The following is a 24,370-nucleotide window of genomic DNA, read 5'->3' on the forward strand; positions in this document are numbered from 1 at the left end:
AGTGAACTCTGATAGATTGTGCATTTCACAAACTATGTACGGATTGTTTGTACTATTGGAACAGCCGCAGTTCTAAGTAGTGTGAATTTTTGTTTTTCATTCAGTTTTTTTCTGTATTTGGTTATTGGGAGGTCATTTGAGTACAGGTTGAATAGTAGAGGGTCCAATACAGAGCCCTGAGGGAATCCACAATTTATCTTATGTACTTTACTTCTGTCGGGTATATCCTGGGATGCTAATGCCCAAATCCTGAGGTCCATTGCATTTGCATTTTCTTATTCCGTCGCTGAATATTGCTGCTCAACCTGGCTTAAGAGTGCTCATACTGGACTAGTAGACACCTAGCTGAACCAAGCAATGCGTATCATTACAGGTTGCATACGACCAACTAACAGACACAGGCTTCCCACACTAAGATACATACCACCTCCATCCCTAAGAAGATCACAGTCACTGCTTAACTTAAGGAAAAAAATAGAAAACAATCCCCACCTCCCTATTCATTCTGATATAGCAGTTTCTTCACCTAAACGTCTGAAATCCAGACACGCTTCTTGGAGTACTGCAATGAATCTACAGGACACCTCCTTTAATGTATCGGGCGCCTGGAAAGAACAATGGCAACAGCAATGCTCGTTACCACATCATCACATCATTAAGAACCCTGCAAGTGCACAGATGGACTTTTCCTTCCCAGACGGCAGTGGAGGACGCTAAACGGAATAAGGACTGGCCAAGGTACATGTGGAGCCACTCTCTTCAAATGGGGATGGAAGATATCACCGCAATGTGACTGCGGAGAAGAGGAGCAGACAGTGGATCACATTGCATGTCAGTGTCTTTGCGTCCTGTAGAGGCTCTATAGAGGGCTTACTCTGTGCCTCATTGAAGCTCTTTTCTGGCTCTCAACGTTTGATTTGGAACTTCAGTTATGAACTTGAGATTGTTGTTGAACATATTGCATATAGTATTGTATTCACCAAACGCTAAATAAATAATGAAATGTTTTATTCATAATCATGATTTTATCTATTGGTCTGGGTGAATCGCGTGTGTCTAGTAGAGGAATGTTATGTTTGTGTTTCATACAATTCTTTAATAGCATGGAAATAAGTCCATGGTGAAATGCATATTTCACCACTCTTTGCAGCGTAGTTGCATAAGTATATTGGTGATTTATACAACATATTAATCCGATGTCTTGTGATCATGATCCGCTGGCCCGCTTCCATTGCCTTCACCTAAAGTTCTTATCATATCCCAAAGATGGAAACATGAATCTCGCAGTCCGTGGCATTGAGTAAAGTACAGGGCAAGGGCTTCTGCCACGGAGTGGTTAATTGTCTGCCGCAGATGTGGCAAAATACTTCCATAATGAACAAACGAGCTAACTGCTTGTTAACAAAATAGATTTGTACTATCAGCTTGTGTAGTTTCTTCTTCTTCTAAGAATAACCCTATTGAGGGTACGATAAATCAGCTTTGGTTACTTTTCTTTGCATTTATCTTTCTTCGTTTACAATCATCCTCCATTTTCTGAGAATGTTGTTCCTTTTCCTCTTGAGTCCATTTTCTTCCAGTTGTTAATTTCTTTCTCTCCTGAAATCCTGCCTTTCGTGTTGCTTCTCTGAAACGCGTTCTGTTTTCTATCGTATCTATTTTAATACCAGCGTTTTTATATCCTCTTCAATTTCAATGAATGGATTGGATTTGTAACTGTTCAATAAGTTGAAGATTTATTTAGTTAGTCTAGTATTATTCATTCTATAAATTTGTCCAAAAAAGTGGAGTCTTCTTTTCCTCATTACAGTTGTCAGTTTTCAACTCCTAAATATATCTCTCTGTTTGATCGTAGTCTAAGTTTGGCATTGTTGCTTCTAAGGTCCTAGTATTTTTCTCAACATTCTTCTTTCAACTTTTTCAAGATCCCTAATTCTTGTAAGTTTAAGAGTTTCTGCTGCATATAAAATTTCTGTCCAGGCCACTGTTTGATGTTCCAGGATAGAGATTTCTTATTGTATGAATTTTTGTCTCTCCTGCGAACCATGTGACCTTGCCACGTTGGGGAGGCTTGCGTGTTCCAATGAAGCAGATATCCGAGCCGCAGGTGCAACCATATAGGATGGGTATCTGTTGAGAGATCACACTAATGAATGGTTCATCAAAAGGGGAGTAGCAGCCTTTCGGAAGTTGCAAGTGCGGCAGTCTAGATGATTGACTGATATGGCCTTGTAATAATACTCAACATGGCTTAGCTGTGTTGATACTGCTACACGACTGAAAGCAATGGGAAACTACAGCCGTAACTACCTCCCGAGGACATGCAGCTCTCTCTGTATGAATGATATACTGATGATGGCATCCTCCCGGGTAAAACATCCCGGAGGTACACTAGTCCCCCATTCGGATTTCCGGGTGGGGACTACACGAGAGAAGGCGATCATCAGGAAGATGGATACTGACATTCTGCGAGTCGGAGCGTGGAATGTTAGAAGTTTGAATCGTTGTGGTAGGTTACAGAATTTGAAAAGAGAGAAGGATAGAATAAAGTTAGCTGTAGTTTGTATAAGTGAAGTACATTGGCAGGAAGAACAGGATTTTTGGTCAGGCGACTACCGAATTATTAACACAAAATCAAACAGCGGAAATGCAGGAGTTTGTTTAATAGTGAACAAGAAAATAGGGCAGCGGATAAGCTACTACGACCAGCATAGTGAAAGAATTATTGTCGTCAATATAGACATCAAACCAATGCCCAACACAATAGTGCAGGTCTATATGCCTACTAGCTCAGCGGATGATGATGAAATCGAAAGAATATACGAAGAGATAGAAGATTTAATACAATATGTAAAAGGTGACGAGAATCTAATTGTGATGGGAGACTGGAATGCAGTGGTAGGCCAGGGAAGAGATGGTAATACAGTAGGAGAATTCGGACAGATACAAAGGAACGAAAGAGAAAGTCGGCTGGTTGAATTCTGCCCTGATCATAACATAGTCCTTGCCAATACCTAGTTCAAACACCACAAACGACGGCTGTATACGTGGATGAGATTTGGAGACACTGAAAGGTATCAAATAGACTTCATTATGATTAGCCAGAGAAACAGAAACCAGGTGTTGGATTGCAAAACTTTCCCAGGAGCAGACGTGGACTCTGACCATAACCTGTTGGTCATGAAATGCCATCTGAGGTTGAAGAAATTGAAGAAAAGAAAGAATGCAATAAGATGGGATCTAGACAAGTTGAAGGAAAATAGTGTGAGGGATTGTTTCAAGGAACATGTTGCACAAGGGATAAATGAAAAGGCTGAAGGAAATACTAAAGAGGAAGAGTGGATAATCATGTAAAATGAAGTCAATAAAGGCTGCTGAAGAAATGTTAGGAAGGAAGAAAAGATCAACTAAAAATCAACGGCTAACTCAGGAGATACTAGTCCTGATTGATGAACGACGAATAAACAAGAATGCTATAAATCAATAGGGCAGAAAAGAATACAGGCGATTAAAGAATGAAGTGGATAGAAAGTGCAAGGTAGCTAAGGAAGACTGGCTGAAGGAGAAATGCAAGGATGTCGAAGGTTATATGGTGCTGGGAAAGGTAGATACTGCATACAGGAAAATCAAGCAAACCTTTGGAGAAAGGAAATCTAAGTATATGAATATCAAGAGCTCAGATGGAAAGCCACTTCTAGGGAAAGAAGACAGAGCAGAAAAATGGCAGGAACATATCGAACGGCTGTGTCAAGATAAAGATATAGATAATTTGGTTCTGGAACAAGAAGAGCCTGTTCATGCTGAGGAAATGGGAGACCCAATTTTGAGGTCAGAGTTTGACAGAGCTGTGAGTGACCTAAATAGGAACAAGGCACCTGGAATTGATGACATTCCCTCTGAATTACTGACTGCCTTAGGAGAAACCAGCATGGCAAGGTTATTCCATTTAGTGTGTAAGATGTATGAGACAGGAGAAGTCCCATCCGATTTTCGGCAGAATGTTGTTATACCTATTCCCAAGAAATCCGGTGCTGAAAGGTGTGAAATTTACCGCACCATTAGTTTAGTATCTCATGCCTGCAAAATTTTAACATGTATTATTTACAGAAGAATGGAAGAACAAGTGGAAGCTGAGTTGGGAGAAGATCAATTTGGCTTCAGAAGAAATGTAGGAACACGTGAAGCAATCCTGACTTTAGTCTGATCTTAGAGGATCGAATCAAGAAGGACAAGCCCACTTACATGGCATTCGTAGATCTAGAAAAGGCATTCGATAATGTTGATTGGACCAAGCCATTTAAGATTCTGAAGGTGATTTGGATCAGATACCGAGAACGAAGAACTGTCTACAATCTGTATAAACATCAGTCTGCAGTGATTAGAACCGAGGGCTTTGAAAAAGAAGCAGCAATCCAGAAAGGAGTGAGGCAAGGCTGCAGTTTGTTCCCCCTCCATTTCAATGTTTACATAGAACAAGCAGTAAAGGAAATCAAAGAGGAATTTGGAAAGGGAATCACAATCCAAGGAGAGGAAATCATAACCTTGAGATTTGCCGATAATATTATTATTTTATCTGAGACTGCAGAATATCTCGAGAAGATGCTGAATGGTACGGACGAAGTCTTGGGTAAGGAGTACAAGATGAAAATAAATAAGCCCAAACCAAAAGTAATGGAGTGCAGTCGAACGAAGGCAGGTGATGCAGGAAATATTAGATTAGGAAATGAAGTCTTAAAGGAAGTAGATGAATATTGTTACTTGGGTATTAAAATAACTACCGTTGACAGAAGTAAGGAGGACATGAAATGCAGACTATCACAAGCAAGGAAGAGCTTTCTTAAGAAAATAAATTTGCTCACTTCAAACATTGATATAGGAATTAGAAAGACATTTTGAAGAGTTTCGTGTGGAGCGTGGCATTGTATGGAAATGAAACATGGACGATAACTAGTTCAGAAAGAAAGAGAATAGAAGCTTTTGAAATGTGGTGTTACAGAAGAATGCTGAAGGTGAGATGGATAGATCGAATCACGAATGAAGAGATACTGAATCGAACTGGTGAGAGGAGATCGATTTGGCTAAATTTGACGAGAAGAAGAGATAGAATGATAGGACACATCTTAAGACACCCGGGACTTGTTCATTTGGTTTTTGAAGGAAATGTTGGTGGTAAGAACGGTAGGGGTAGACCAAGGTATGAATATGACAAGCAGATTAGATCAGATGTAGGATGCAATAATTACGTAGAAATGAAAAGGTTAGCACAGGATAGGGTGGCATGGAGGGCTGCATCAAACCAGTCTATGGACTGACGACTCAAACAACAACAACAAGGTTCTAAGAATGCATATTTAGGAGTGCAAGTACACGCCTCCATTCAAGTTGGTGTTTCGGGCCATTTACTTAACCTGTTCTTTTTCTGCTAAGTCCCAGTAGGTTGGGCACGAGATATCCCCATTTCATTTGTGTAAGTTGTGCCTTGATGGCAAGTAATTGTAAAGTCTGATATTGCCTTGAATAGGCTTGAAAAACTGAGAGCGTGTAAGCTCTTTGCAAGTGTTATTAAAGTGCCTCTGGGAGGCTTGAGGTTAATAACTGGAGAAAGTGCTCCATATATTGAGGGGTGTTCTGCCCTTGCATAAATGATGACCTTTGTAATTTTGAGCGTGTAGCTCAGGAATTGTGTAGCAAGGGCTTGAAGCTCAAGACCTGTCTATACCACCAAACTTGTCTTTACTAGACCTGTTTAGTGCTACTGGTATCTGTTACTTCGTTAATTTTGAAAAAGAAAAGAAAATATAACCTTTGTTGAAATTTTAAATTAACTTTGATTTGGTAGTTAGACCCATTCACTCCGGCACCTTCTTTCGCCTCTGCGTTCCACAGATATCCCGGTATGATTATTATTATTATTATTATTATTATTATTATTATTATTATTATTATTATTATTATTATTATTATTATTATTATTATTATTATTATTATTATTATTATTATTTCTCTCTCTTGTCCACATCGATCAGGTTAATTTATTTCACTTTACTGTATGTTTCAGAGCTCTGGAGTATTGCCTCAATGTGGAGAACATCAACCTGTCCGCTATCCGGACCATCCGTGTTCTACGACCTCTGCGCGCCATCAACCGCATTCCCAGTGAGTACATGTGTGATACAGTCTCGTTCAATTTTTTTTCTAACATGTAATTGTGAAGTGTTAATATGCCCGGTCACGACAAGAAATCTCTCCATCTAAAAGTACTCAAAAAACAGCTACTTGTCCTGAAACGGATTTTCCTCACATGTCAAGACAGAAAGGGAGTGTGTTAGCAGAGTGACACCGTCTCTGTTTTCTGACGAATAGTGTCTTGATTCGAATCCTCTCCAATTATGATGCTTTTTAAAATGAAAATCCGTGTGAGTGATGTTCGGATTTCAGGCGAAACCGAAGGTTTGTAGTTATGGTTACAGCATCAACAGTAACAGTAACTGCAATCCTGATTTTTCCAAAAAACTAAACACTAGGTCACTAGGTCTCGCTACCAACGGAATAGACCAACATAATGTAGAATTATTAGAAAAGTACCGAGCAACTGGCCGCGTGGTTTGAGTTGTATCCGGGAGATAGTGGGTTCGAACCCCACTGTTGGCAGTCCTGCGTGTGTCTGGGCCACGTTATCACTACCTTATTTACATTACCTTATACATGTTGTTCTGATTATCGTTTTAACAGAAAGTACAACTGGGCAACATCCTCTATTAACACTAATTAGAGGGGAAAAAGGGACGGTTCCGACACTTCGAGAAATGAAGGTATCGGCCAAAATAATTCTACATTATGTTGGTCAATTCCCTTGGTAGCGAGACCAAGACCAAGGATATTATTCCTCAGACAGGTATTGCAAGACATTGGTGCATGCTGCAGGAATTTCTATAACAAAGCCTTAGGCCAGGATTATTATTATTGGCGTTTGGCATCAAGTTAGGTACATATATACAAGTACATAATATTTACAAATATACACAGACAAGAAACATGTTTCTTGGGAGCAAGATTTGGTTATAGCAGAATGTCCAGTTGGGTGTTCCACTGTATGGCTTCCTCTGTTGGTTCCAAAAAGTCACTCGGGCTACCTATATAGGAACGTCGTGTACATTCACATACAATATTGGGGATCGTCTGCCGGGAGGCACCACAGTCGCACTCTGGTGATGAAATATATTTCCACTTATAAAGGGAATCCCTACATCGCCCATGATTTGTTCTCATCCGATTCAGAGTGGTCCAAATCTTACGCGGTAGATGATGTCCACCGGGGAGATGTTCACCAAAAAAGATGTTGTGTAGGGAACTGTCTATGGCAACTTTCCAGCGACTTCTCCATTCTTCTAAAGGGTGAAAATTCCCATCACACAAAGGTGGATGACGTGACTTGAGCCTCGTTATATTGAGAACAGGAATATCGTCCAAAACAGGCAGTTGAGGGTTCATTTCTATCTTCTTGTACTCTCGAATGGGAGCATTTGATCTTCTTAAATCAGGCGGCATTATACCAGACAGAATTGGGAGCCAATAAAAGGGTGTGGACTGGATAGTACCAGATATTAACCGCATGCTAGCATTCAGTTGAGTATCAATGAGTCTTGTATATGGGCTATTGAGCCAAACTGGTGCACAGTACTCAGCACACGAGCAAACTAGTCCCAAAGCAGAAGATCTTAAAGTCTTTGCTGAGGAACCCCAACTTGAGCCACACAATTTCTGAAGGATATTATTACGTGTTTTGAGCTTTTTGGACAGATGGAATATGTACAAGAGAAATAAAGAAGAGTATTGCAAATGCTAAGATTACTTTTGTACGGAAGAGTAAATTTCTCATTACCAACAAGGTCAGTCTCTTCCTCTGCATGATTATTGTAAGTGTGCCTATCTAGCAGAAACCTGGACGCTGAACGAGGTATGCTTTTGGAAATGTGGTGTTTTAAGTGAATTATCAGAATATCCTGGAGGGATAAAATGACAAGCAAAGCAAAGTAGATCTCTGGTGTAGTGAATACAATGAAGACATCTTACTTGGTAGAGCCACAAGTACACTATTTTCAGATAATCGCAGCTACTGATGAGAGGAATATTCACTGCAAACGGCCTCGAGAAAGACCAAGGATATTATTCCTCAGACAGGTCTTTCAAGAGAATGGTGCAAGCTGCAATGTAGCAACGGAGAGAGTTAAGGCCGAGAGCCCCATTTCGTCCCCTTTGCAGATTTGGACTTGTAGAAATTCAGAAATATTATGGTCAAGACTAGAAATTGGTATATAAAATTCTGAATATATTCTCCACGAGCGAGTTACAATCAAACTGTTATAGCTTAAGGTAGTCAATATTTGATATAAACACTTGAAGCCTCCGTGGCTCAGACGGCAGCGCGTCGGCCTCTCACCGCTGGATACCGTGGTTCAAATCCCGGTCACTCCATGTGAGATTTGTGCTGGACAAAGCGGAGGCGGGACAGGTTTTTTTCCGGGTACTCCGGTTTTCCCTGTCATCTTTCATTCCAGCAACACTCTCCATTACCATTTCATAGCATCTATCATTCATCAATTAAGTGGCGACCCCATCGTACTAACAGCCTATATCTGCTTCATTCATTACATCCCTGACTCGGTCAATGACTGGAAAACAGGTTGCAGGTTCTCATTTTCACTTCAAAAAATTAAACTACCAAAAAACCTGTTCGTAATTTCGTCCCCACTTAATTTATGAAAATTGTTTTCTTGGCATTATTTCAGCGTTGCTCGTGGGATGTTAAACGCTTTACCTGCAGGTTTTATCCCATTATCTTGTCCCTCACTCCCTTAATAGCCTTTTTCATAGCCTCCTCACCCCATTGCTTACGTTTTCCCATCTGAAAATAATAATAACTTCATAAAAACAAGTAAGATGAAAGGAGACGAAATTACGAACATTCCCTGATTTATTATAATGGGCACTACAGTAACTCACGCCAACTACCTCACTGTAGCGATGGCTCCACAAGACTGAAATGCAGTCCAGTATTTCATACACATATCAGTGCTCGCTCTGGTAATAACAGGCTCTTAATGTGAATGCCACACTAACTCAGCTCGACATGAAAAGTGAATCCTCTTTGTACACGGAAACTAAACGTGGTGCACACAACCAACTCTCACAACGAGACAACAGGGTGAGGCTACGCGTGTGCGCGCGGCTAAATATTAGGTACCAACTGTGCAAAGTGGAAAGCCCTAGGGGGGGAAAGAAATTAGGTGCAAGGACGGAATTTGTCCCCCATATCTTACCCGTGATGGGTGATCCGGAATCACTTCGTGACAACAGACCAGTCTTTGGGCTGAATACTTGATGGTGATTATGATGATGATAGAGCAAGTGGCCGCGCGGTTCGGGTCACGTAGCTATCGGGTTGCATTCAGAAGGTAATGAGTTCAAACCCCACTGTCGGCAACCCTGCAGACATTTTACCGTGGTTTCCCATTTCCATACCAGATAAATGCTGGGATGTACCTTAATTATAATGACGGTCACTTTCTTCCCACTCCTAGTCCTTTCCTATCCCATCGTCGCTCTAAGACCTATCCGTGTCGGTGCGACGCAAAACAAAATTGCTGCATGAAGATTATGATGATTATTCAGTCCTGCGTTGAAGCTTGCGAAAACTAATAGGCCTACCTGTCTAATTACAAAAATGTCTAAGTTTTAAAAATGCGACTTACAGATATTGGGAATCAATTCTAAGATGATAAGTAATTCATTATTTTAGCAAATAGCGAACAGACACTCTGGTTCTAAACTTCAATTCGTGGATATTAAGGTTAGAATAACGAATATACCCTGCATGTGGATAGATGCCATCATATTTAATGTGTTTTTGTGCGTGTTTGCGTGAGTGTTTTCTAGATACCATACATCGTTTTTGTGGGGCAGGCCGTTTCAATTAAGAATGCCACTTCTGTGTGCTGCCGCCGTTTTTATCTGCTATATTCCAACACTCTAGTTTAATGTTCATTTAATTGTGCACTCACCAAGAGATTGGATTTAGTTCAGGGTACACTGAAATTTTTCCTTTGGGATAAGTGGCATTTGTGGGCTCTGTTGGCAGAGCTCTCGTAAAGCGCCCACTGATATTGGCTTGTTTGCGGGACGTGGGCACCCGTTTGAATACCACCAGAGCAAACCTAATGATTATCGATTCCACTGAGGTCAGTTAGGTTATATTTTGTTATGTATGTTGAGGCTGGACCCAATACAGCCCGTCATTCTCCAGAATAATCAATGTACATGAAAATAGCCTCAAGTGTACAGACTGGCAGATGAGTTATTTTTCTGCCTTGGTAGGAAATTAGGTTATTATAATGGAATGTTTTGGCCTATCTATTTCTCGTACAATTTTCTTTACGTCCCACCGACACAGATGGCGATGGTGGGTGAGGAAATGCCTAGGAAGGAAGCGGACGTGGCCTTAATTAAGGTGCAGCCCCAGCATTTGCCTGATGTGAAAAAGCGAAACGACGGAAAACTATCTTCAGGGCTGCCGACAGTGGGGCTCGTACCCACTGTCTCCTGAATTCTGGATACTGACAGCATTCAAGTGACTGCAACTATCGAACTCGGTAATATGTTAATGGAAGATCCACATATTTATTTTCTTTCTTCACGTGTTTATCATTTAGGGTTGGTTTTACCGTCGGACTCAGTGAGAGATCCCACCTCTACCGCCTCAAGGGCAGTGTCCTCAAGCGTGAGACTTTGGGCCGAGGTTATACACCTGGAAAGGAGGACTGGTACATCGCCCAGGTGGCCTCACCTGCTACGCTGAACTGGAGCCGTGTGAGGGGACGGGGAGATCAGAAGGGATAGAAAAGGAAGCGGCCGTTTGCTTAAGTTAGGTACCATCCTGGCATTTGCCTGGAGGAGAAGTAGGAGACGACGGAAAACCACTTCGAGGATGGCTGAGGTTGACATCCCGAGAATGAGTGGACCCCTTTTTAATCCTCGTACAATTTAGAACTTAGAACTAGGTGGCAGTAAATCTACAGACATAAGGCCGACACTGGACTGAGCAAGGATCGAACCTGTGAAGTTAGGCTCAGAAAGGCAGGGCTCTATTGTTTGAGACACCCAGTCCAGCTAATATCTTTGAGCTTAGATCTGATTCGTCCAAAACTTCATAAATTAAAACAAAGCAATGTCATCTCCGTACAGGCCATGAAGGCCCTTGAAGGGGTGGAAGGTAAAGGCTTCCACCATTCGTAACCTCGGCACATGATGGGGTAGAGTGGTTAACTCCACGCCCGGCCGCCTTTTCCCCTAGGAATTAACCTGGTACTCATTTTTGGTGTAGGCTGAGCGATCCTCAGGGCCATGTGCACCTCCGGAAGTGGAAATCTCGTTTCTTAAATTTTACAACTTCTTGACGGGGATTCGAATCCCCGTCCTTCTGGTCGAACCGAGCACGCCTTTACCGCCTCGGCCAGGCAGCCCCTTAAAACTTCATAAAGGGTAATTAATTACAGATACAGTTAAGTTCGCTAAATATCTCACTTAAATGTAGCCGCTTTTAAATGTACATCAGAACGTTCTTTTCCCGCCTTGAGAATTTACCTGCGCAGTATCATGAGGCAAGGAAAATTGAACAACAGTGCACTCATGCATGTCCATTGGAACAATCCTTATGAGTGAGAATTAGGAATTCCACAAAAAAATTAAATTTTGTACTAAAGATTTAAAACTTTCAGTTTCTATCCTATTATTATACTAATAACAAACCCAAATCTGAGGACATTTAATCTTTTTAAGACGGTTTGTTATTATTCTACGAGAAATATAGACTAGGGCCTGTTATGATCTTTAATATTTTAGAGACACAATTTGTATTTCCCTAGCTTCCAATTATTTAGTTCACATATAAACAAATACAAAATCTCTTACAAGATTAAAACACACTGTCGTGATGCAACCTCACCTGTTTTAAGTCAGCGCGCTACACAGAAAGTCTTCGGGAACACGACGTATTATCCAGCCAGCACGCTGACGAGACTGTGACGTCAGCCCGCCTGCGGTATATATAGGCGAGCAGGCGGATACTCCGCTAGTTAAGCAACATTGGACATGGTCACCAATTGGATGGTTGGCCAATTTCCTCACTACCATCTCAAGCCTTGTGCAGTTATGAACAATTTAAACCTATCCCCATTCCTGGAGGTCATGATCCCCTTGAGCTCTACCACCATAGACCCAAGGCCACCTTTTTCACCCCCCAGGGGTGCAGGTCACATTCTGACTGGTTCGATTTCAACACAAGTTACCACAACCCTCTACAACCATCCTGTCGATACCCTAAGTTATCGAAAGCAGCACCCAAATCCGAAAGGTCGATGGGCTAAATTCGCTCAAAGGATCTGCGCTCCGCCATATATCCGTTGAGACGCGTGGTCTCTGTGTTTGTGTGTGTGTGTGTGTGTGTGTGTGTGTGTGTGTGTGTGTGTGTGTGTGTGTGTGTGTGTGACAAGTACGTTCTAATCCACCGCTGTCCTTAGCGGACACCAGCACTCAAACTTTACCTCTATCCTTAGCGGACACCAGCACTCAAACTTCCCCTCTATTCTTAGGGGACACCAGCGCTCAAACTTCCCATCTATCCTTAGCGGACACCAGCGCTCAAACTTCCCCTCTATCCTTAGCGGACACCAGCGCTCAAACTTTCCCTCTATCCTTAGCGGACACCAGCGCTCAAACTTCCCATCTATTCTTAGCGGACACCAGCGTTCAAATTTCCCCTCTATTCTTAGCTGATACCAGCACTCAAACTTCCCCTCTATTCTTAGCGGACACCAGCGCTCAAACTTCCCCTCTGTCCTTAGCGGACACCAGCGTTCAAATTTCCCCTCTATCCTTAGCGGACACCAGCGCTCAAATTTCCCCTCTATCCTTAGCGGACCTGGGGTGGAGGGGTGTGCGCGGTGTCGCTACGCGCTCGGAGAGACAGGCAGGTTGTTAGCAGCTGTCCAACAACTATCCTAGACCGTAAGTCGGGCACGGAGGTCACGCCTCTTGAAAATGTGCACCATTCTGGTAGACTAACGCTAGCCGGAAGGTTTCACCTCAGGATAAGCTCTCTAGCCTCATCCTATCTGCTTTGCATGGCTCTATCACTTGATACACTTTCTTTACTGCCATCAGCCATATTAAATTGTAAACTTGTCTAACCTTCTGCTAGAACTCTTCTCATGATCAACTTAGGCAGTCAATTATAGGGATATTGATTTGCATTGTGTTCTGGCAACGAGAAAATAACTGTACATACTGTATTAGGTTAGATTTGTACTTATGTATCATTTTCCAAGGCCTCCTCAAGCTTATCCAGATTACGGATTTAATGTCATCATCATCATCATCATCATCATCATCATCATCATCATCATCATCATCATCTGGTTACCCTCCAGGGTCGGCTTTTCCCTCGGACTCAGCGAGGGATCCCACCTCTACCGCCACAAGGGCAGTGTCCTGGAGCTTCATACTCTTGGTCGTGGATACAACTGGGGAGAATGACCAGTACCTCGCCCAGGCGACCTCACATGCTACGCTGAACAGAGTCCTTGTCGAGGGGTGGGAAGGTTGGAAGGGAAAGGCAAGGAAGAGGGAAGGAAGCGGCCGTGGCCTTAAGTTAGGTACCATCCCGGCATTCGCCTGGAGGAGAAGTGGGAAACCACGGGAAAACCACTTCCAGGATGGCTGAGGTTTGAATCGAACCCACCTCTACTCAGTTGACCTCCCGAGGCTGAATGGACCCCGTTCCAACCCTCATACCACTTTTCAAATTTCGTGGCAGAGCCGCGAATCGAACCCGGGACTCCGGCGGTGGCAGCTAATCACACAAACCACTACACCACAGAGGCGGACACGGATTTAATGTACATTCATTAAAAAAAGCAAGTTAGAGAAACTTTTATTTTGTACAGAGTCAAACAGGTTCAACAATAAATATTTTATTTGTGTTGTACAAATCTGCTTCCTTGTACACATGTAACTGTTCGTTCTCCTAACCAACACATTAGAGGAGACGAAAGTTAATACCTGGGGACACATGAATATAAATATAAACTATATGTGGCTTGCCCGCAAATTGCCACGCAAATAGAATTAATTATCATTCCATGGTTTCCCATTTCTCTATGTAATGTTTGGGCGCCAGCGTTACAGTTTTAAACAAAACTGTAAAGCAAAATTTATATTTAGTAGCATAAAGACTTATACTTAAATCACAGGGGTAGGATTTTAAATAATTAACCCAATAAGTATCGCTTAAGAAAGAAAATTAACGCAATATAAAATACAAATGAATTTATTATACAAAAAAATGAGATGAATCGGAAAAGCTCCTTTAAGCGTGGAGGGATTTAAGAATTTATGTTACTGAAATTAACTGTTGCTTGACTTCATCTAACTGAAGCTCACCAATTGCAGCTTCCGTTGAGGTCTTCTATTTTCTGTGGTTACTCGTTCCCCTCTTCTTGTTGTAGAATTGGCTCCATGGACATCCATTCTTCCTTCTGTGATGTGATTTGGGCTATCTGGACTAGCCCTCCCTAATTGCCTAGTCTTTAAATTAGACATTGGCCCTATACTTGTGAAAATTGATCAGCGTTGGTCGTAGGAGGAGAAAATTCAGAGATATGAATTTTTCCATGTTAGCAGAAATCTCAATCCAACTTAGCTAATTTACTGATACTATACAGACTTGTACCAAATGTCATGGACTTGAACTAAACGTAGTTCTTCGTCCAGAATAATTACTGAATATCTCACAAGCCGTAAGTTTGTTTCGGTTCACCCTGATCCGACAGCATCACAGCAGCTAAGTACTGTGTCGAAGCGAAAACACGCTGTACGAAAATAACTATGCCTCGAAGCGAGCACTCACTGTCTCAAAAATCATTAAAGTAGTTGACGTTCTCGTAGTGATGTGTCATGTCCGTGAGTCGAGGATTGCTCCGCGCTAGATAATATATCACCGGGCTCTCCGCACTCTTGATAGCAGCTCAATAAAAAGTCTATACAACGAAGCATCGGATTCGTAGATCGCATTGTCATCTTCCTCTTCTTTCTTCACAAGTAACCAGTAGGCGTGGCGATGATGCAGTTGCCTGACTTGCTAGCCTTGCACACGGGTCGCTGTGTATTACCTTTGCTCATGAGTTTAACCCAGTGACTCATCCAACTTCCCCGCCTCAAGAATAACTTTTCCGTGTACACAAGTATGAGATGAAATGACAACAACTCTGTCTCAACATTGACCATGTTTACAAGACATAATGAATTCCTATACTACACAATATAATAATTTAAATAATAAATGATGTTCTAATATATACAATATGATTCCAAAAACCTTATTTACAAATGATTGAAGTTAAAATAAATATGTCATATAAATAATTGCCGATGGCGGATAATCTTGATATCGAATGATATCGCGTAAAAGTATGGCTGGAGAAGCCTGGACGGTTGCACACAACACACACCTTTACTCTTCATGTGAATTTTGCGTCGATTTTATGTAGACGTTTATTTTTACTCATAAATTATTGTTGAACAAGTGGATAATAAGGAATTGTTCACGTTTTTCGTCAAGTATTGCTCATTGATGAACACTTAAATTGCCTTTTGATGAGGGTTATATTTCGAAATTTTCCGCGCCCTTCCCTTCATTTTAGACTGTGAGACTTTACGACTTGTTTTACATTGTACCGACGCGGATAGGTCTTATCACGACTATGAGATAGGAAGGGGCTAGGACTGGAAAGGAAACTACCGTGGCCTTATTTAAGGTACTACCAAGCATTTGTCTGGTGTGAAAATTGGAAACCACGGAAAACCATCTTCTCGACTGACGAGAGTGGCGTTAGAACCCAGTATCTCGCGAATGCAAGCTGAAAGGTATATGATACAAACCACGCAGTCACATTCCGGTTGGATTGTGAATTACAACACCCCCCACTAATTTTCAAAATCCGACGCTCCTGTTTACTGGTTTTCAGTACGGTACTGATATCTAGTGTAGACTGTGTTAACTCCAGGGCCGTGTACCTCTTCAGAAGTGTAAGTCCGGATTCTAAATTTTTCAATTTTCTGAAGAGGTATCGAACCCAGGTCCTTCAATTGAACTAACCAAGCGTTTTCCACCCTGAGCAGACAATCCCCTGCACCCTAATGGTACTAAAGCTTTTTATGAATATAGCCTATTACTTCCAGAATCAAGTTATTAATACTTTATATTAAACGATGTTCTTTGCCAAATTGGCTGTCTAAAAAAATTAGGTACTGCGATGATAAATTGGACAGTGTAGCAGTTTAATTTATTACCAAGGTGGGAGGAGAGTGAGAGATTTTACCTGGGTGCATCATTTTAATGATATCATTTAAATGCATTACACCTCCGGCGTACTGTATATAAGGTAACCGCGGGACTGCAACGACCATGATTGATTCACAGAGGGAGTGGATCAGGAAACTAGGTGGTGTGGTATCCACCAGACACATAACACCCACTGCTCATGAAACATCGTTCACAGCCATTCTCTTTAGGAAAGTGTTACCTCCTAGTGTATATTACAAGAGACCTTCGGCGTGGTTTATAGGAAAGCCTCCAGTGCTGTTGACCCTTCTATGTTCCAGTATCGGCTTAGACAGGGTGATCTGCTGTCTCAAATAACATCAAAGACAAGAAGAATTGGTTTAACCCTCAGAATGACGAACAACAATACTGTATAGGCTTTTGGGCTTATGCCGTGTCAAGAAAATATGGTGAAATTCTTTACGTTTCGCAGAGAACTCTGCTCTGTGTCATCAGAAGAATATCTAGACTGTCCACTTCTTAAACAATGACTCTCTTAAATTTAGACTTTATAATAGAAGTGGAAATGGTACGTTCATTCGACACCAGATGGCTCCCCCGACCATCAGATGGTTCGGTCAGCTTCTACTTCGAACGCTAGCGCTGTGCCACGTCCGGAGAGCCATCTGGTGGCGAATGAACGTACCATTTCCACGTCTATTATAACGTCTAAATTTAAAAGTCATTGTTTAAGAAGCCTTTCTCGTGAACAGCCGAGATTTTCTCCTGATGACGCAGAGCACAGATCTCTTCAAAACGTAAAGAATTTCACCTTATTTTCTTGACACGGCAGAACCCCAAAAGCCTGTACAGTATCATGTCTAGAAGTACGGGCCATGAAAGCATTAATGGCAACAACAATACTGTCGCTGAATAAACAATAAGGAGTATCTGACCATGCTCTTTCTATCCATTATTTTTAAGACTGGTCAGGCCTTCCAGCCATTTATGAATGTGCTGTCCATCAAATTGTCGTAGTGTCCATTGTCCTATACCTAAGTGTAAAGGCAAATTAACGTTGATGGTGTTGGAGTGCGGAAATACGTCAAACAAACATGCATTCCTATAGTACGGCACGGTTCATTTGCCTTTATATATAGGCATAGGAAAATGAATACAACGAAAATTGTTCTGGTAGACTGCATATCCGTAAGTGGCTGGGAGTTGTGACCATATTGAAGGAAAATAATGGATAGGTAGAACATGGTCATATACGCGGTACAACGATATATTGTTCTCGTGTGCCAAGTGCCAGCAGCGATTTATAGTTGTTTGAACAGTACGCCATACTCCGTGCTGTTGGTGTAGCTATAACCGACGGATGGCAGCATTATTATGCATATTATGTGTCGTTTCCGTGGAGGAGAGAAGTTAGTTCCTACTAATGTTACCAATGAAGAGATTCGTTTTCTCGTTTCCGTGCAATTTCATGTTCGTTTGTGAATAATTTCATAACTGCTGAACATTTTTTGAGTATACATATTATGCTTTCTTCTTTGGGTATATGCAATCGAGAAAATAGAGATACTTCGTGTAGGAACTGAATTTTGATATTACACTTCCCTCTACTTTTTGACATTTTATTTCACCATGTTATTAAAGTGTTTCAAAAAATTGAAATATTAACGCAAGTATAACTGAAAACTGTTTGCTATATGTTATAGGCTAGGTTATGTATTTAGGTTTAATCATATGCATATAACGCATATATTTTAGGCTAGGCTACGCTTGTAACTTGTAAATAATATTTCATTCCTTCTAAGTAGTTCAGGTAACTTCGAGTTGTGTGTGTTTTAACTTAAGCAAACTCTATATTGAGGTTGCGTTATATTTATCAATTGTAAATAATCTTTCGTGTGTTCCAATTTGCTCAGGAAATTTTCTGTTGTATATGTATTGAATTAAGTGTACTCTGGAACTTTGATCCACCGAATATCTCTGTACAATGTTCTGGATGTTTCTAGATATTACTATGTAATAACAAACTTGTTTCAAGATAATTCTAGAACAGGAACTTACCGAGGACTTCTGCATGTTGATTGTAGAACCTTCAAGGTAATACTATATTGTATGAAAGCAGAATAATAGCCAGAATATTGATAAAGATTGTTGAAGTTCAGTCAGCAGTAGCTGGCTATTAGAGAGTAAGTTGTTGTTGTGATGGGAATTGTGAAGTAGAGTTCGATTTGTAAGTTGTAAGAGTTCATGAAGTCGTAGATCCGCCGTAGCGATAGCACTCGCCTCTACGGATCGATCGTGTTCTACTATGTATTTTGTATGAGAACAGTTCATCTCAGTTAACTTCGAGTTAGGCTTATTCTCCACGAGCAGGTAAAACGCCGCTGTTCGCCCGTCTGACCGCTCAAACTTTTTGCCTATTCTACACGAGCGGTTGAACTGATGCCTGTAAACAGCGCCAAAAACGCCGGCGACAAGCGCAGCCATTCTCCACCAGCGATAAACCTGCCATACTATAATGATGGACTTCGTACAAATAGGTTTTGTTGTCGGAGCTGTTCAACTACAATTATTAGCAATATTGAAAAAGAAACCTGGTAAGAAAAGACGTTGGTGGACTCACTCTGCGTTATCGAATCGGCTCACCACTGGACAATTTCATTTAACGTTTTGCGAACACATGAGCTATCGGAAATGTTTTTTCAATATTATAGAATGTCATTTGCTTCATTCGATGAGCTGTTTGAACTTATTAAGGTGCATATTACTAAACGAGTGAAATGCTAGTTTAGGGGAAGGCCTGAAAATTAATTCTCAAATATTTATATTATTAGTGGTCTTATCGATAAATATTACATAACTAAGTTTCCGATCATTTATGTCTCATGCATGTTTACCGTATCGGCTATGATAACAGAGACATTCATGAATTTGTATTTTTGTTGCTAAGTCCATATCAACGCCGCACCACAGGAGAAAATGGGTTAACAGAATATAATGAAAATCGGTACATAGAGTGGGGGAATAAGAAGCTACAGTCTAAGCTATATACAATTTTATTCACCCTGGATGAAACTGCAGTTTAGGGAAATGCTCTTAAAATTTATTTTTAAATACCTACAATAAGTTATTGGTCCTATCGAAAAGTACTGCAAAACAAAAGTTTGAGAGAATACAATTTCCGATCATTTATGTTTTATTGCCAACGCCCGTAGCCGTGTTGAAACACCGGATCCCGTGAGATCTCCGAAGTTAAGCAACATTGGGCGTGATCAAGATTTGGATGGGTTGCCACGCGCTGTTGGTGGGGGGTAAGAGAATGGAGGAGCGGAAAGGAACTGGCCACCCTACAGCACGTAAACTCCGGCTCAGCCACAGCTCTGCGGAGGTTCGGACCTGCCTTCGGGCAAAATATACCCTTACCTTTATATTTTATTCAGTACCGACTATGATAAGAGTGGTATTTCAGAGTCGGAAGAAAAACTAAATATGAAGGCCTACAATATCGAAAGCCATAACTTTCATCAAAAATATCATACTGACCATTGCTTGTTGTGATGTTCTTTGCCTCTTATGCTGCCACTCAACTCCGACAGATGGGATTACTGCTGCGTGCCGAGTATAACAGGCTGACTGAATATTGGCGGGAAATAGCTGGGGAGTTAGAAAACTTTCTTCTTTAGCATTCCATTCCTCTGGTTCATACATTTCCTGATACTTCTGGTACCTAACACACTGGTTCATCATAGTATTCCAGCTATTCGATCCCTACTCTGACGGGCTGTTTTGAATGAGCAGTGTAGTAGTAGTAGTAGTAGTAGTAGTAGTAGTAGTAGTAGTAGCATGACCTGGTCTAGAATTACAATTTAGGCCTACTCCAAATTATAGCACCACAATTCACTAAATAAATCAAAATTCAACCCTGAAAAGAGCCGTTTCTTAAGAAAAGCTTCTTCCGCTTCACTTTTATTAAATCTATATTCATTTTATTCCAAATTAGCAGTGAAGAGGTGCTTTTTCCTCGGGCTTTGAGGAGGAATTTGCCTCTAAGTCAGATAGTTTCTTCCCCCGCCAGTGTATTGAATTGAGATTTTCCGATTCATCGTGTATTCCTAGGAAACAGAGTAGTAAAAGGGCAAAGTATTCGACCCTCCCCCAACCCCGCCGAAAAAAGACGAAGATTGTTGACAGATCACGGTTGTCTGCGGCTTGGTCATTCCAGCTCTGAAAATTTGGATTGTTAGATCGGAAGCGTAGTACTGTTTGTTAAAAGTGAGAAAATGTGTGGTTTTTCATTTGAGCGAGTATTTCATATGAAAACATTGCTTTTAATCGTGTCATTCCCATTGACATCGTTGTAATGACCTATGTTCACTTCAGGTGGGAAAATGACTCAGGCAGTCTTTCTGAGGATGTAAAAAGGCAGGTGGAGATTGAGTGTCTGCCATTATAACGCTCCCCAACTTGATTGTGACTGATAGTAAGCAAGCGGGCCTACCGTTACAATGAATATTCCCTAATCCAGACTTCATATGAGAAAAGACGTTTGATGAATTCCCCGTCGCGTTTGTAGAGTAACGTTAAGAGCTTATGGAATTTAATACAAACTTGCTCACAACGTGTACACTACCTAACCTAGAATTCTGTATACAGTGTTGAATTCTGTAGCGAAGCACGGGTACATCAGCTAGCAAAGAATATAATACACTTCAGGCAGTTCCCATCGTGCGACAGAGGCGGGTGAACTGCTCACTGCCGCCACGTGGAGTATGATTCGGTGTTCTACCGCTAGCGGGAATGACGCCTCTGCTGGCGTTAGACCCGCCTGCCCGCTCATGGACGCGTCCACCTGCGGCGTGCAAACCGCCCGTGTAGACAGCTCTACAAATACCCCATTGTTCTGTTCTGCAAGCGGGTTTGTAGCGGGCGAACAGCGGCGTTTTACCTGCTCGTGGAGAATCAGCCGGAATTGTGAGTAATCATAGCGAATTGTAGTATCTGAGTTATATCGATACCGCTCAGTGGATCAACCGTAAATTACTGTGTACATATTTCGACATGTTATTATATTCGTTGGAAGCCAACGGCCATGCCGTGTTGAATACACCGGTTCTCGTCCGATCACCATATTTAAACAACATTTGGCGTAGTCAGTACTGGATAGATGACGGTTTGGGAACACCACATGCCATTGGCTCGATTCCTTTTAGCCTGCCCGGTGGCCATGATCGTTACGAGTGAAGTCCATAATGGTCTGACATCGTGATTAGTCGGTTCGAGACACGCTGGTCGGGAAAGCTCTCACCATCACAATGATGGCCCGCAGGGTAGGAGAGGTGGTGGTATACAATTTCTAATCACTAGATTGCGTGCCTAAAAGTCAGGATTCAGTTTCAAACCTCCGCGAGTGAGAGAGCGAGGGCATTTGACGAGGTTGGTGTTCGTCCGTCAGATGCGGGCGTTAAGCCTTGAGAAAATACCTTTGTGCTATTCGACCAGAGTAGTTTATGTGCCAGCGCAGGGTTTCACCCTTTCCCTTTCTCCTATCATATAACACGTCATGCATTTCATATCATTAACTCTTCTGATGAGGTTGACACGAGGAAAGGCACCTGGTCATGAAAACTCTCTATGATCATCTCACTTCATACCTGACCACGTAGGATAGCGATACAAGTGACGGGCATACGAGTACATACATTTCCCAGTATTTGTTGGTTCGGCTCGCCAGGTGCAGGTCTTTCTATTTGACGCCCGTAGGTGACCTGCACGTCATGATGAGGATGAAATGATGATGAAGACAACACACACCCTCAGCCCCCGTACCGTAGGAATTAAGCAATTAAGGTTAAAATCCCCGACCCAGCCGAGAATCGAACCCGGGACCCTCTGAACCGAAGGCCAGTACGCTGACCATTCAGTGATAGCAGTGGTTTTATTTCTGCTACGTCACTACATCTACTTCAGTATTCAGGAGTATTACTGCACATAAATCTGTGACTCTCTGTTCTACAGTATCGGGTTATCAGTCAGAAGATGGGTGGACCCTCAGACAGTACCAGCAGAGATTATGTAGTTATAAGGAAAACATATACATCAATGGTGCCAAAAAGAGGCTTACTAAACACGATGAGAGGAGTGAGGTAGTTTCCCGTTGCTTTCCTCATTTGATTAAGTACTATTGGCGGATGTAAAATGTCGCAGGGCTTTCAGTGCCGGGATATCCCAGGGCGGGTTCGGCTCGCCAGGTGCAGATCTTTCTATTTGACGCCCGTGGGTGACCTTCACGTCGTGATGAGGATGAAATGATGATGAAGACAACACATACACTCAGCCCCCTACCGTAGGAATTAACCAATTGAGGTTAAAATCCCCGACCCGGCCGGGAATCGAAGCCGGGACCCTCTGAACCGAAGGCCAGTACGCTGACCGTTCAGCCAACGAGTCAGACACTATTGGGGGATGACTGAGCCTAGGAGTAACATATTCCATAACACTCAGACGCACAAGTTATGCTCTGAATGTCATAACTCAGCACCACACATATCTCAGCAGCATATATAACGCTACAGCCATGGATCAGACTAGAAGTTCGGTGGAAGCTACATCTATATATGTGTATATATTAAAATGGTTTCCCAAAAAGATCTTTGGAAAAATCCATCCCTTCGTTCTACTGGACCTATTTGTTTCATTTTGATTTTATTCTCTCCGGAATTACCTGCCAGTGAATCATGAGACATTAATAGGTTCAGCTGAATTTGTGTAATCATAAAATCAAAATAATTAAATGTTCACTCCAATAACTACAGACGAAGGCTTACCCTAACCCGAAGTACATTTTTTACTTAGCAGGTTGCTAAGCGACTTAACACTTTCATTAATATTCTGATATATGAGTTGCATCCTTAGTAATGCCATTGCATGCAGCCATGTTTGATTACTACCTGTCAAGCCAGAGAGTATACACTTCCTCTGATCACGGAAGAATACTATTCCGTGCTAGATGCTGGTTGATTCTATAGCCTTTCCCAGCTTCTAAATATATCCAACAGATGGCAGAGCGATCCTAATAACTTACATACTGCTTACAGGGAAAAATCTACGTACAAACGGACCCCATCTTAGCATACGCCTTCTGGGAACACCTATCGAAGGATAACCTATCTACACTAGGAGTGAGGGCCATGTCTTTAAAAAGTTCTCTGTCTGGCAAAACACGCTCCTTCGACACTAACCTATAAGCTCACAAGACAACCGTTCTATATAGAAGAACTGCGGTTAAAAATTCAATTGCCTTCTACGAAACAATACGAAGATTTACATCGATAACTGCCGGATAAAAAATCGAATCCATGACGTCAGAATGGATGAATTCTGACTACGAACTGCGCTTCTTATTAAGTGTTCATAAAACCATTGAAAAGGGCAGGTAAAACAATATGACTTTGACTGACAGACATACCAAGACGACTTATCTGACCTATTTATAACGAATGCTCCGGAGCAGCACGAGTTCTCAATTTTTGATATGATTTGTTCCAAAATTATATCCAGTAATAATTTTATGCTTATATTAACACATGTAGAAACGTTCAGGCCAAGTTACGATTTCAAACAAAAGAAAACCCAACAAGTTGAAATTCCATTAACAATTGAAGAACCAAGAGAAAGGCACAACTAGGCCGTGGTTGTTTGGTCAATTTGTAATTAGTTTCATGCCATAGCTATCACGGTTCGATTCCTAGTCAAATCAAGTGATATTTATAAAAGGAAATAAAATGAAAAATGTACCTGTAGTTCAATTAAATGGAGGTTTCGGTCTCAACAGTCCCGAAAAACTACAAACCAGCTAGATTTGGAGAACAGATTAGCAGAATTATCCCATCGTTAAGTTAACACGATAGGTTTGAAAGTCACACACCTTGGTCATTCCGAACAATTTCAAAATTCCAAAACTTCATCCTCTTGAAATTT

The 24,370-nt window shown here is 41.6% G+C and overlaps 1 protein-coding gene across 1 annotated transcript in view; it reads left to right on the forward strand.

The window, feature by feature from the left end:
- Ca-alpha1T (Ca[2+]-channel protein alpha[[1]] subunit T) overlaps positions 1-24,370 on the forward strand; it is a 614,336-nt gene that overhangs the window by 57,797 nt on the left and 532,169 nt on the right. The window contains exon 3 of the mRNA XM_068228299.1: positions 6,059-6,156. Coding sequence (XP_068084400.1) covers positions 6,059-6,156 — 98 coding nt within the window. The remainder of the gene's footprint in view (positions 1-6,058; positions 6,157-24,370) is intronic.

This window comes from Anabrus simplex, chromosome 6 (genome assembly GCF_040414725.1).
Source record: "Anabrus simplex isolate iqAnaSimp1 chromosome 6, ASM4041472v1, whole genome shotgun sequence".
Classification (NCBI taxonomy): domain Eukaryota; kingdom Metazoa; phylum Arthropoda; class Insecta; order Orthoptera; family Tettigoniidae; genus Anabrus; species Anabrus simplex.